The 13,974-nt window shown below is 42.5% G+C and overlaps 1 protein-coding gene across 2 annotated transcripts in view; it reads right to left on the bottom strand.

The window, feature by feature from the left end:
* The window catches only part of LOC101830629 (MDM2 binding protein), a 73,409-nt gene that overhangs the window by 7,723 nt on the left and 51,712 nt on the right, over positions 1 to 13,974 (bottom strand). Inside the window, exons 16-17 of one of the 2 annotated variants that reach the window (XM_040730409.1) lie at positions 10,126 to 10,281; positions 5,724 to 5,819 (exon numbers count right to left, since the gene is read on the bottom strand). In XM_040730409.1, coding sequence (XP_040586343.1) covers positions 5,724 to 5,819; positions 10,126 to 10,281 — 252 coding nt within the window. The remainder of the gene's footprint in view (positions 1 to 5,723; positions 5,820 to 10,125; positions 10,282 to 13,974) is intronic. The other variant, XM_040730410.1, reaches the window with a different exon arrangement.

Raw genomic sequence — 13,974 nt, 5'->3', positions numbered from 1 at the left:
AAATTCACTCCTCACCCGACTGACACATTTTCTTTCAAACAGGTTGGTTGCCTGCATTTCTGGTTTCCGGTTAAAACTAATCCAGTGAATCAATGATGCGTTCATTAGCTGTGCAAATGCTTCTGAGCTCGATGTCCCGTGCTAAGCACAGGTAAACATACAGGGACAGCATTGTAACTGCATCGGGAGCACAAAGGATGTCACCCAGGGAAGTCACCCAGGAGATTGTCAACATAGGAACAATTCAAACCTATCTCTGTCACCTCCCCTCTCCACCTGAAAAGTTGTTCTAACACGGTCCCTAACACCAAGTTCATCTCTCTCACAGCATACATCACTTCTCCGACACCTAACAGTCTGATGAGGATTTCAGAACCCTATTTTCCCCTCAGGATAGGTATCTGATTTCAAAGACTACAGACCATAGATTTCTATGGATTTACATCCTAGTCCTTTATCTATTAGCTATGTGATAGGCCAAACTACTTTATGCTGTTGCTGCCTGACCTGCAAAATGTGCTTTGTAGTACGTATTGAAGGAAGCACTCTCAGGGTTATTTGTGAGCGGTTGTAATTTGGTCAGATTTTGAAACATGAAAACTAGCCACCAAATGCACAAGGCTGCCTCTGTCATCAGGAGGCTTATCTGCTACCACTGCAAGTCTTACAATCCACCAGTCACATGCAACGCAAGTAGTACAATCAGAACTTAAAACTCAGTCGGTGACTGTGGAGCTTAACCACTTCAGTATAGCATCCCTTAGGTTAAAGTATAAGAGTCGTTTTACTCTAGTTAGTACATGGTTGCATCTTATAACCTGCTGAAAACCTGAATACATATACACAGACTAACTCTACCACTTACTCTTTTAAAAAGGGTTTAAAAGTGATTCTAAAAGAAAGAGAATATATGGAGCAGACGGTAGAATAGGGCTCATGGTTAGGAGAGAGAGGGCAGTGCTGTTGGTCCAAAGGGCCAAAGTGACAGAGTTCTGTAGGATGAATAAACCTAGAGATCTAATGCAGAATGAAGATGATGCTATTCTACAAACATACTAACATTAGACTTCAAATGCTTGTTACACATGGAAAAAAATGGTAACTGTATGAGATGATGGCTGTGTTAAGTTGACTGTAGTAGCCATTTCACTTTGTACATATATTCAATAACACTGTGTTACATATCTCGTGTGTGTGTGTGTGTGTGTGTGTGTGTGTGTGTGTGTGTGTGTGTGTGTAGAGAGATGTGAAATACAAAGCTGCTTAAGTTATTATAAAGTGTGCTGCAGACTGGAAGAAGTCTGGTTAAAATGTCTGAACTATGAGAAAGCAGTTCTTCAACCAGAGGACTGATCAATGGAAGTGCAAGGCTAGACCACAGATTTCAATGCTTCGTTCTTTCTCTACTCTGTTGCAATACAAACAAACAAACAAAAAATCCCAGCAGTAACCCTGAAGTTACTGATACTCTATCCTGGGATATAAACAAAACAAACAGTAAAATTAAGAACCATGAATTTGTAGGAAGACTCTGGGCAAGAAGCAATGCAGTATCTGATTAGCTTGTATATAGAACTGTTTTAAGAGAAAAACTGTCCTTTGGTTATAAGGGTGTTTTTGTGCTACACTGTTTGATTTCTAAGATGTAGACTTTAGACTGTCTCACCACTCCAGGAGCTCCCAGTGCGGTTCAACTGAATCCCGTACACTGCACATGCTCCCTGTACTGCTATTAAAATGTCCTTTAAGACAAAGTGACTTGGTAAAAGGAGAGACACAGGACACAGGATGCAAGGTATATATCTGATGTTAGGGAAATATTATGCTTGGAAAAATGATTAACAGTTTCATATTTTCTACAAAAGAATAGCTAAATGATTTATGGGTCCCACGCTGGCTTATTTTTATGTAATCTTGACATTATCTACAGCCTCCACGAGATTGGACTGTAGGCAAGCCTGCAGAGCATTTTCTTCATTAGTGACTACTGATGCAGGGAGGTCCAGACCAGTGTGGGTGGGACCACCCGTGGGCCGAATGCCCGGAGTTCTATAAGAAATCAGGGTGAGCAAACCATGAGGAGCGAGCCGTCTAAGACCTCTTGCATCAGTTCCTGTCCTGACTTCCTTCAGTGATGGGCTATGCATATGGAAGCATAAGCCATGTAAACAGTTTCCTCTCCAACCTGCTTTGGTCACGGTGTTTCATTATAGCAAAAGTAACCCAAACTAAGCCAAGAGAAAAAAGTACCCACAAGCTATTTTGTTTTGTGACTTACACAAAAATACTATCTTCAACATATAGGCAATAAAGAAAGGACTTCCTCTGTAGGTTCAAACTACTCTGAAGTTTATTTCCATGCCATTATCTATATCAAGCATAGTATGTGTCCTCACCCTATAAACTCAAGTGTAACAACAAGTATAAGGTTATTAATGAAAATCCCAGAGCCAGATATAGGGTACCTCAATATTAGCCACTGGTTAGGGAAGCTTCATAATGAAGATGTGAAAAGTAGACATTATGAAGATACATTGTATGCATGCATGCATGAAATTATCAAAGAGTAAATTAAAAAAAGGAAAAAATTAAAGAAAGAAAAAACACAAGAAGAACAACAACAACCAAACAACCATATATTTCTGAGTAAGGGAGGCCATCTCTTACAGAGAAGTTAGTTCCTTCTGTCTCAGTGTCCCTATCTTAATAAGCACAAATTTATAATAAGGACTAAGAACACGATTCGATTTGTCTACGGACTAGGGAGATTACAGAGGGAAACTACTCCATAATCAGCGTGTTTCATGATACTGTAAATAAAACACCATGGGGGTTTAGGGCACTATTGCACAAACAAATATCCGTTTACTATTTTAATAAAAGAACACGAATACCATTGTTTACAAATTCAGACACACCATTAATTTTTCTATATTAAATTAAAACAAGGGAAAAGAGGGAGATGAAGCACAAGATAAACAAAACTACATTACGGTACTTGAGGAACAATGATCTAAATGCAGCACCAGGACAGACGCTCTAGCCAGCCGCTAAGATGCAATTATCGTTGCTTTATTCAAAGCTGTCAGTGCTTCCACGAGCTCATAAGGCCAAGGAAGCAAAAAGCACCTGTGTTCTGGGGTATTTTTGTCACTGTAACAGGGAAAATGTTTCCAGTATAGCTTTTTCTCAGCAGGGACACTTTGTGATAATACAAACAATGTTTACTGGTTTCCACTCTCGGATCTGAGTTACATGCAAAATATACAGAACTCCTATTTAAGTTTCTTTAATAGATTAGGGTCATTATATATGCATTCAGGAATATTAAGTAAAATATTAAAATAGAGTAGAAGGCTCCAAACCTATCAAACAAAATGAGGGATATAGAACTTAATGGCCATAGTATAAGGAACAGGATTTTCACCATAAATTTAAAAACATAGGCTCAGGTGTGGTGTCGTACATCATTAATCCAAGCATGAGGGAGGCAGAGGCAGGTGGATCTCTGAGTTCAGGATCAGCCTTGTCTAAATAGAAAACCCACGCCAGCCAGGGCTACAGAGTGAGACCTGGTCTCCAAAACAGACAGACAGACAGACAGACAGACAGACAGACAGACAGACAACAGCTGGGGAGATAGTTCATTGGGTAAAAGTGCTTGCTATGTATTCATAAGGACCAGCACACAACATAAGAAGCCAAGTATGCCATTGTCTTACTTAGGGTTTCTATTGCTGTAAAGAGACACTATGACCACGGCAACTCTTATAAAGGAAAACATTAACTAAGATGTGGCTTACACTTCAGAGATTCAGTTCATTATCATCACGACAGGGAGCATGGCGGCATGCAGGCACACGCGGTGCTGGCTACATCTTGATCAGAAGGCACCTGCAAGTGGACGGAGGCCCTGGGCAGTACCCTGGGCACGGGAAGCCTCAAAGCCCACCCCGCAATGGTATACTTTCTCTAACAAGGCCATACCCACTCCAGCAAAGTCACACCTCCTCATAGTGACACTCCTTGTGAGCCGATGGGGCCAACTACATTTAAACTAGCACAGGAAGTGCGTTCCTGTAACCCAGCTCCAGATGGGATGAAAACAAGGAGACGATTCCTAGGGCATTGCTGGCCACCTGCTTAGATGGAAATCACTGAAGTCTGGGTTCAGTGAAAGACCCTGAAGGGAATAAGGCAGAGACCATTAGAGGAGAAATCCTATATCCCCTGGCCTCGCCTCTACATATGCAAGCACAACCACATAACTGCGCATGCCCGCACGCACGCACGAAATAAATGCAAATGAAAAGTAAATAAATAGCAATAACACCAATGAGAAAAGGGGGGCTGCATCTTCAAAGGCAGAGTTTTATACAGAGATATAAAAACAATAGCGCCAGAAGGTGTCCTTTAGAGGTAAAGAAGTAAACACTAAGGAAAACTGCAGCCAAATGAAACCAAGAATGTGTTTCTGCAAAGCAGGGCTGGCAGCAGGCACTCACAAAGAAACGAATGTGACATGAAAGTTGGGGTGGCGATCTTGGGAGTCACAGCGTATGAGTAGGAATGGAGGAGCAAAGGAGGCAGGGGGGCTGTTAAGTGAAGCTAAGGGTGGCTGGAAAGCTATGTAGAAACCTACTACTTTGTAAACCAAGCAAAGAGTTGCATTTAAAAGAGATGAATGGGAAGTACCATGCACAGGTGGATGCTACTGTTCCCAGAAGACAAGGTTATTAATGAAAGTCCCAGAGCCAGATACAGGGTACCTCCCTATGAACCACTGGTAAGGGAAGCTTCATAACGGGAAGTGAAAAGTAGATACTATGGAGATATACTGCATGTATGCATGAAATCATCAAACAGTAAATTAAAAGAAAAAAATAATGGCGGCAGAACTCAGAGATAAGAAGGAACCTACTACTGTTGTTTTGTAAATATCTGTGCTGTCAAACTGCATTCTAAACACTTACGTTTATAGCCACGGGTTAAAGCGGCTCCCAGCCTTGCTCAGAGAAGCACCTGTGTGCTGTAGGCAGTGTATCATACAGAGACGCATAACACCAGAGTGCTGAGAAACACCAACTGTGCGGTGCTCAGCCCTAAACTGCACCTTTACTGCATACCCCGGGCACATCTTAGAAATGGAGGCAGAACGAATGTAAAAGCTGGAGCCCAGGGAGAAGTTGTCGGGGTCGGGGGGGCATTTTCTTCAGTGGTGTAGCCATTGGTAAGTTGCTCAAATAACTGTTGCAAATGCTCATGTAAGCGACATTAAACTTAGTGGTAATACAAACACACACAAAGGAAAGAGAGCTTCAGGGGTGGGGGAGGGGAGTTTGTTGAGACGAAGGAACTTGGAGTGAGAGAGAGGCTGGTAAAGAAAGGCGAAAGTGATCAAACTACGTTATATATATGCATTGTCAAATAAATAAAAAGTCAACTGCAATGTTCTACTGGTGCCCTCATAATTAACATGTAGAAATTCAGAGCTCATCCACTAGCTTCCAAGCAATTACAGTATAATTAGTGACCAGGGAGTGTTCATGTGACCACAGACAAAATACACATTAATAATGTATGGACCAAAGAAATTTTGACAAAAATACAGAGCAACTTAAAGGACATTTAAATGAAACAAAACTAATTTTATTCCACTTACACTCCACACTCACATCAAAAAGGCTGCAGCAACAATACACAAATGTGTAAAAAAGACTTACTCAATCCCGTGGTAATGGCATTCGGAGGCTTTTTCAAAAGGTAAGACTTGAAGTTTCCGAGGACTAAGTTCTGGTGTCAAAACCAACGGTTTTTCCCTGAAATAAAAAGGGATTCATTTGTATTTAAGGTTTGCTACATGAAAGAGTGAGTTAGGGCGCCTAAGGAGACAAACCTGATTTTCTCCCCCACATATGAGGTGTTCTTATGGTATTCTGATTAGTTTCTGTCAACTTGCCATGAGTTAGAGGTGTTTGGCAACAGGAGACCTCAACTGAGGAAATGCCTCCATCAGATATACTGTAAGTAAGGCTGTGGGGCATTTTCTTGAGTGATGAGGGATGTGGGCGGGTCCAGCTTACTGTGGGCAGTGCCTCCCCCAGGGGGTCCAGGATGGTCTGAGAAAGCAGGCTGAGCAATCCATGGGCAAGAAGCCAGTAAGGAGCATCCTTCATGGTTTCTGCTCCAGTTCCCGCCTGGAGTTTCTACTCTGGGTTCCTTCACGATGGACTGTGATACAGAAGTGTAAACCAAATAAACCCTTTCCTCCTCAAGTTTCATTCGGTCAGTAATGTATCACAGCAATAGAAACCCTAACTACGACATACCATAAAAGTTAAGGTAGCTGGATGTGGTGGTGTGAGGATCACCACGAGTTTGAATCCAGCCTGGGCTATCCAGTGAGTTCAAGGCCAGTGTAGGATAAAGAACAGGACCCTGCTGGGTGGGAGGAGTTAACGTATACTAAAAAGCCCAAGAAGGAAATGAAACAGGCCAGGTCTGTGCCCTTTGCCCCATTTGTTTTCTGAGCCTCTATTTTAAAAATTACGATGACACGCACTGAACAAAATTCTTGAGAATGAATAATCAAGAAAGAAAAATGACTTGTAATATACATCCAGGCAGCGACATTATTCCTCAACCGTATCACCCCACCCTCGGCGAAATGAATTTGTGTTCAGTTGTTGAGTCAAAACATGCTGACAGAGGAATAAAGTTAACTTGAATCTTTGGCGATGGAAAGTACTTACTCCCTACTGTACCTCAGAGAGTGAAGTCAGACTGTCACTGACATTAAGAATCGGTGACTTTACAAGGATCGGGTCTAGAGACTAACTGGTGAATTCAGTTCTTCTGAAGGATGCTTCAATCAGCAGGCGTTTAGAACCAATCATATGTTAAGCTTTCATAAAATACTAATGCCCGAGTCCTTCCACACCTAAACCTGTAGGGCTACTGCGAGTTGGGAATAAAGAGGCTGCTGCAGTCTCTGGCTCATGGTGACACGTGCCTCCCGTCCCTGATGAATTAGGACTCACTGGTCTAAAGGACTCAATCATAGTCCTGAAACTCAGATCTAGTGACATGGAGACGGGGCGAGTCTGAAGCGCGGGGGGTGGGTGGGGGGGGTGGTTCTTCACACAGCGCAGAGTGAAACGAAGGCTTGGGTGCAGAGCTGTGAACACTGGCAGGGATGGAGAGGCAGGCAAAGCCAGACGATGCTCTCACAGCCCACCCCACGCCTGACCCAGTAGGGAGAGCTGCCCTTCTGCCACCAAAGATCACGGCAAGAACTACATCCCTGTATTAAAATGTCAAACACGGGCCAATTAATGAATCCTAGAAAAACTTCATATACTAACAGCCCTAGTTAAGGTGTTCCACAAAAAGTATCATTAGTAAATTGAAATGACCTCATTATTTTGATGAGGGACCCTTCAAATGAATAATCTGTAAAACAGGATCGAAGTATTTAGCATTTTACTCTCCTTTCATCATTTCCTATTTCAATCCTTCCCAGTGCATTATTTTTATTCAATGGCACTCATCTCTGTTTTTCTAAAAGAAATGTAACAAACACGTGTTTTGTTAATGTTCTTATTCCCTTGGTATAATGAGGAGCAAGGCTTTCCCTGTGTTTAATGGAACCTAGCAAATGGGGGGTGCCTTCACAGGTAAGAGCAGCCAGGGCAGCTCAGATTTCTGCAATCATGTTAAGTCTCTGGTTCTCAACCTTCCTAAAGCTGCACCCTTTAATACAGTTCTCAACCTTCCTAACATCACAACCCTTGAATACAGTTCCGCATGCTATGGTAAGCCCCCCCTAAAATTATTTTGATGCTACTTCATAACCAATTTTCCTACTGTTATGAATCATAATATAAATATTTGTGTTTTCAAATGCTCTTAGGTAATCCCTATGAAAGGGTCCTTTGACCTTCAAAGGGGTCATTACCCACAGGTTGAGAACCATTCCGTTAAGAGAAGACATCGTGATAATGATACCCCTCTTTCCTAATGACAAAGAACCATCACATTTTCTAAGAGCTGGGCAAAGCGGCTATGCCTGTGATCTCAGCATCTGGGAGGCAGAGGCAGAGGACTGCAAGTTCAAGGTCAGGCTGAACCATACAGTGAGTTTGAGGCTGACTTAAGTTACATAATCAGGCCATGTCAAAACAAAAATAAGCTGGGCAGTGGTGGCGCACGCCTTTAATCCCAGCACTCGGGAGGCAGAGGCAGGCGGATCTCTATGAGTTCGAGGCCGGGCTGGACCAACAGCCTCCAAAACAATACAGAGAAACCCTGTCTCGTAAAACCAACCAACCAACCAAACAAACAAACAAAAAACAAAACTAGATCTTTCCTAAGGGTGTCACATGTAAATTTCTCAGAGGATTTGTATTTAATAACATCCCCCTACATGGCAACCTGAAAACCACTGCAGTTAAAGGGTACAGCTGAGGTGAGTAAGCAGCCATTTGGGCACATTGGATGTGCCATTGGGGGTAATTATCTGAAGGGACTGTGAATTCCGCCAACAAGAGCAAAGACCATTACCCACATTCTTTGGTCAAATTATGCAAGCTTTATTTTCTGCCAGACAGGGCAATCTCCCTAAAGCAGGGTTTAAGAAAATGACTTTGAACGCAGGAGACAGTCGGGTATTTATTGCTCAAGAAAACCTGCAAGGCTAGGGGGTTCGCACGGGTTTCTGGTTACACAGGAACTTGGCAGAACATTTGACAGAGCATCTTACCAGGAACATGTCAAACCCCAGAAAATGGATCAAGACCTGTTCAAATCCAAATTTTATAGAAAACAGGAACGAACTTATTTTGGCCTTGTAATAAGATGACTTCTAAACTTAAAATGGAGTCAGGCTGGCCCACCAAGGACCACGGTGTGATAACTAGAGATGAGCAGCTGTGTAAGGATTCCTTCTGGAGTTCACAAAAAGGGGTTATCAGCCTCTCACAGTCAGGAGAAATGACTGCAAAGTTATGTAAGTTGTATATCAATAGAAGAGGGAAGTCATTGTGGCCCTCTTGCTGTAAGGGATGCTCTGCCCCTTCCTCCCCAATAACATGCCCAAAAGACAATTCTCCGACTCTGTTTCTCAAACAACTCAAACCCCTTCCAAGATTCACCTTCAAGATAAATATTTATCACAGTACAGCTCAAAACTAGCTTGGGAAAAGTGAGCGAAGTGAGATACAGCCCTTTAGGAGGATTTTAAAATAATGGATTAACAACGAAAAAGAAATCCGAGGAGTAAGCAAATTACTCAGTCTTCACAAGAAACCGATGCTACAGTTTTGCTTATCCTGTAACCCATGCCAGCAGCAGTCAGCATTTGTTAACTAGCAACTTAGTGGGCACTGTCTCAGAAGTCAATTCAGTATGCACTATGCAGACGCTGAGCTAATGCTATCGTTTTAAAACAATCTTTCTTTTTTTCCCCTCACCTCTTTCAGTAGGAAGGCCATGCTTCTTGCCATTAGTAGTCATAACCGACAACCATCATGCCAAGTGGTGGTCGAATCAAAACGACAGTAATGCAGAGGAGAAAAGTTAAAAAAGACACACTTGCAAATCAAAACCTAACTTCTTATAATGAATTTCCAGGCCTGCAAGACAGCTTGGCAGCTAAAGGCTCTAGCAAAGCAACCCTACACCACCTGGGCTCAACACTGGAAATGTATGCAAAGGTGGCAGGAGAGGACTGCCTCCAAAAGTTGTCTACTGACCTGCATGTGCCCATTGTGGCACTCCTGTGACTGCCACATACACCACACACACTCAGAATAAGGATGGAGAAGCAAAGATGAGAAAATGTATTTCCCTCTGTCCACAGGACGCAGAAGCCCTTGCCCATGACTTCTATGGGAGATGCACTGAATTGTCTTCATTATCTTTGCTTCTTCAAACTCAGGGTCACAAAACAGAAGAACACTTCGTGAACACAGAAGCAAGGCTGTGAAGGCTAGTGATAAACAGTATTGGCAAACCCATGACTTTTGCCTCAGTTCAGAGCACCAATTAACTACAGGGGGAAAAAACACAATGCTATTTTTAAGTGACTTTTAGAAATGAGTTGCAAATTGTAGGTTTATAACTCACCCCCTTTGAATCTGTAATGGCTGTAGATCTCCAACTGGTAATCCATCCGGGGTGAAATATTTTAGCAGTTCTTTAGCATCCAATAATGTGATTGAGTCCCGGGGACCCTCTTTACGGCCCAGCAACTGTTCAGATGAACGAGGTAATGAACCAGTTCTGGGGAAATAATTTGTATGGCTTTATTAAAGGTGCATTCAAATCCACCATAGGCAGGAAATGATGGAACCACAATCCATTACAAATACAAAAAGAAAAGTCAAGAATTACCCATCTACAGAGGACTAATTACAGACTCTGTAGTGGACTGTATTTGAAATAATCTGTAGGGCACACTGAAACTTGCAGCTTCTGTTAATCATTCTACTACAGAAACTATCATGATTATGCTCTTTATTAAAAACAACATGTTAACAATTCCGTAGTGCAAAGTCACCAATTCTATAGCTTAAATTTAAACTGAAAACCCACAATATAAATTTCAGAGGCTGAAGCTGAATGTTCCAATTTCCTCTAAATTTAAAAGATTACTTAAAGCACAGCCATGAAATGAGACTGTAATGGAAATTCTCTCCCAGGTCTCTTCAAGCCATGCTTGCAACATCATGAATACACACTGAATTATTATTACATCTGAAATACATGCAGAACTTTGCATTTTCAAAATGATTTTACCTACGATACATTCTCAATCTTCCCAAATTTCCATGAAAAAGTGGAATAGGTCTTATATCAAAAGAAAGTAACACCTCGTAAGTACGTTATAAAATGCAATCAACACACCAAGCCTAAAAACAAGCATCATTCCTAGTTTTCAGCTAAAGACTTCAACATACCACCAGTTACACTGCAGATGGGAAATAGCATGGAGGATCTAATAGCTCAAAACCAGACTGACTCCAGCTAGGGGCCACCTCTGCCTTTGTCACTCCATAAGCCAGAAAGTCACACAGCAAGTCACTACATACATACGTACGTACGTACATACATACATTAATCTCAGGAAACAGTAAACACTTCATTAGGTTCTGAACTATTTATTGCTCTATGGCCATAGCATAAATAAAAATCACTATGCCAACATGAATTTGATCACTCAACTTCGTAGCAATTTGAAATTTCAATTTTTACATTCATCTATTTAGTGTGCATGTGTGCACATGTGTGTGCATGTAAGCCCAAGGACAACCTGTGGGCGTGAGTCCTCTCCTCCCACTAAGGGGATTGAATTCAATTCCTCAGGCTAAGCAACAAACACCTTTCTTTTCCCCCTGAGTCACTGTGCCAGCCCAACTTGATTATATTTTACTTATTACTCAAATTCAACATTTTTACGACTAATTCCACGATTAAAATGCCAGCACTGAATTTTCGATCTGGGTTTCTCCATACTAAGGATCATCACACACTAGCAGGTCCATTTCCCCTTTCCAGCCCCATTCTTGTTAAATGGAATAGAAATCTAGTAAAAATAGTCTAGCAAGAACACACATGAACGTTTTCTCTGAATTTCATACTCTGGGTGGGCAGGAGATGCATTGTGAGTTTAATTTAATCTCTGTGTAGCGTCATTAATGTATCTTACAGCGTCCCTTAATCAGCACTAATCACGATCACATTACAGACAAGATGCAATGGGAAATGTATAATTTGCATTTATATAGAATCCAAGCACAAGGATATCAAAGAATCGTTTAAAATCCCAGCCTGTGATGAACTGCACTACCAAGACATGTCTTAAGTTAAAAAACAAAAACAAAACAGACAACTGAGCCTCAAACTTTCTGCAGGCATCCACCACAATATTGTCACAACTTTAAAATAAAACCAGGGTTTGTATCCCCACTCTTGTCTGATGTGGTGACAAATGTCATGACACAGGTTGTTGAGTTGAGTCTAACTCTGAATTCTTGTACCTTTGACTTTCACCATAGACAGCATGATTCTCTAGATAGGTCCGTTTGACAGGAACAAGGCTCTGAAGACATACAGTGTAACTTTGGCTCTTACGTGGAAATTAGACATGGTCTTCCTGCTGAAGACCACGGGTGGGTCCTTACGCACCACTCACTCTATAAACAGCACTGTGATATAGTAAGCTGGGCTCACTCTCATCTGTGAATCCACAATCAGGGCTCACAGGTTACTACACAGTTTACTGCCCGCAGATGCCACATGTGAGGATGGCAAGAGATACAGAAGATACATTTTACAGAAGTCATAGCATCGCCCTTGGTGTTTAGAGAAGGAATGGAACACCAAGGTGTGGGAAAGCTAAGCCTCAATGGGCCTGGCAGGTGACCTAGACCAATGGTAAGAGCACGTACAGTAGAAAGCTCCGGAGAGCCAGCCTGGGTCTGCCAGAGGGCCTTTACAACAGCAGCCGAGTCTGATGAGAGATGAGGTGGACCTGTGGACAGTGACCACATCACCACAACAGATGCCAGCTCAATGGGTCTCCTCCCCTGGGGCAGGGTTGAGGAGTATATGAGATTAACCCCTTCCTGGGATAAACTGAGTTTGTATCTCAACTTGTTTCCAATGCCTGTGTTGTTGGTGTCGTGTCTACTCCCCCCCCGCCAAGGGACACCTGTCAGGATCCTGCAACACTGAGGTATAGTACTTATAAAGGACTCAAGACAGGAAGACGATGGTTGCCTCAGCCCTTGAGTGTCCAATATGCTTCTGGTTCAAGACAGACTAAGCATACGCACTCAACTGAAATCACACTTCAAAGTACCTGACAGTAAACCCACAATACAGTTAAGAACAGAAGAACAAACAGAGGGTCACAGAGGTGGGAGAAATTCAAGAGAAGCTAAGCTGCAGCAAGCACCTCAGTGTCAACCAGGGAGGAACCTCATGAAGAGACTATGTCTGTTACCCTTTCCAGGAAGCCATGGACTTGGGGTCAGAGTGCAATGGGCACCAATCAACAGCGACAAAGAACACAAATAAAAACACTACCTGCTTACAGCCCACCCCTCCCTGAGCTATCCACCCATTCTGAAGATACGGGAGCCCTGCCACATGCCTGGGTCCTTGTTTTCTTTTGATTATCTCTCCAGTAAAAGGACTCACAGAGAAGATAGGCACTGGTGTTCTTCCTCGTATGGCCCCAGTGCCCCAAAACTGGCATTAATCAATACTTGGGGACAGTAAGAGAAAAGGTTACAGAGGGTCACAAGATGGTACCAGGAGAGCTAAACACCGAAGGAGAAATGGCAGAGATCTTGTACTCCAATATCCTGCAATTACACACTTAGTGCCTACTGTGCACCATAGCCAAAGACCAAAGGGAACTCTGGCTGCTGGACACCTACTTCTGTCTGGGAGAGGACCTACTTACTACGGATGAAAACCAAAATAGTTTCAAGTGACTCCACCTCATTTCCCACACCATTATTATGTTTGTGTGTGTGTCTGCTGGTGAACTTTTTCTTAAGTTCGCACAAGCAAGGTCCATGTAGGAAGAGACAGCCTCACGTGAAAGATCCCTCCACCACACTGGCCCGAAGGCAACCTATGGGTCATTTTCTTGATTGATGATTGACATGAGAAGACCCAACGCACTCTGGGCAGGTGGTCCTGGGTTTTCTAAGAAAGGAAGCTGAGCAGGCAGGCAAAACGCCACGGGAAGGAGTATTTCCTCCATGGGCTCTGATCTCTCTCATTGAGGACTGTGTTTGGGATATGTAAGCCAAATAAACACTTTCTTCTCCAAGTTGTTTTTGGTCAGTGTTTTATCACAGCAATAAAAAAGTAAACTAAGTGTATATGTGGATGGAAGAAATTTATAAAGCTAAGCATACAGTAATCGCCAGTTATGCACACTTGGAAGGTACCAAGATA

The sequence above is a fragment of the Mesocricetus auratus genome, unplaced genomic scaffold (assembly GCF_017639785.1).
Source record: "Mesocricetus auratus isolate SY011 unplaced genomic scaffold, BCM_Maur_2.0 Super-Scaffold_100023, whole genome shotgun sequence".
In the NCBI taxonomy this organism is placed as follows: domain Eukaryota; kingdom Metazoa; phylum Chordata; class Mammalia; order Rodentia; family Cricetidae; genus Mesocricetus; species Mesocricetus auratus.
The sequence above is the reverse complement of the archived record's forward strand: the minus strand, read 5'-3'. Positions and strand labels throughout refer to the sequence as shown.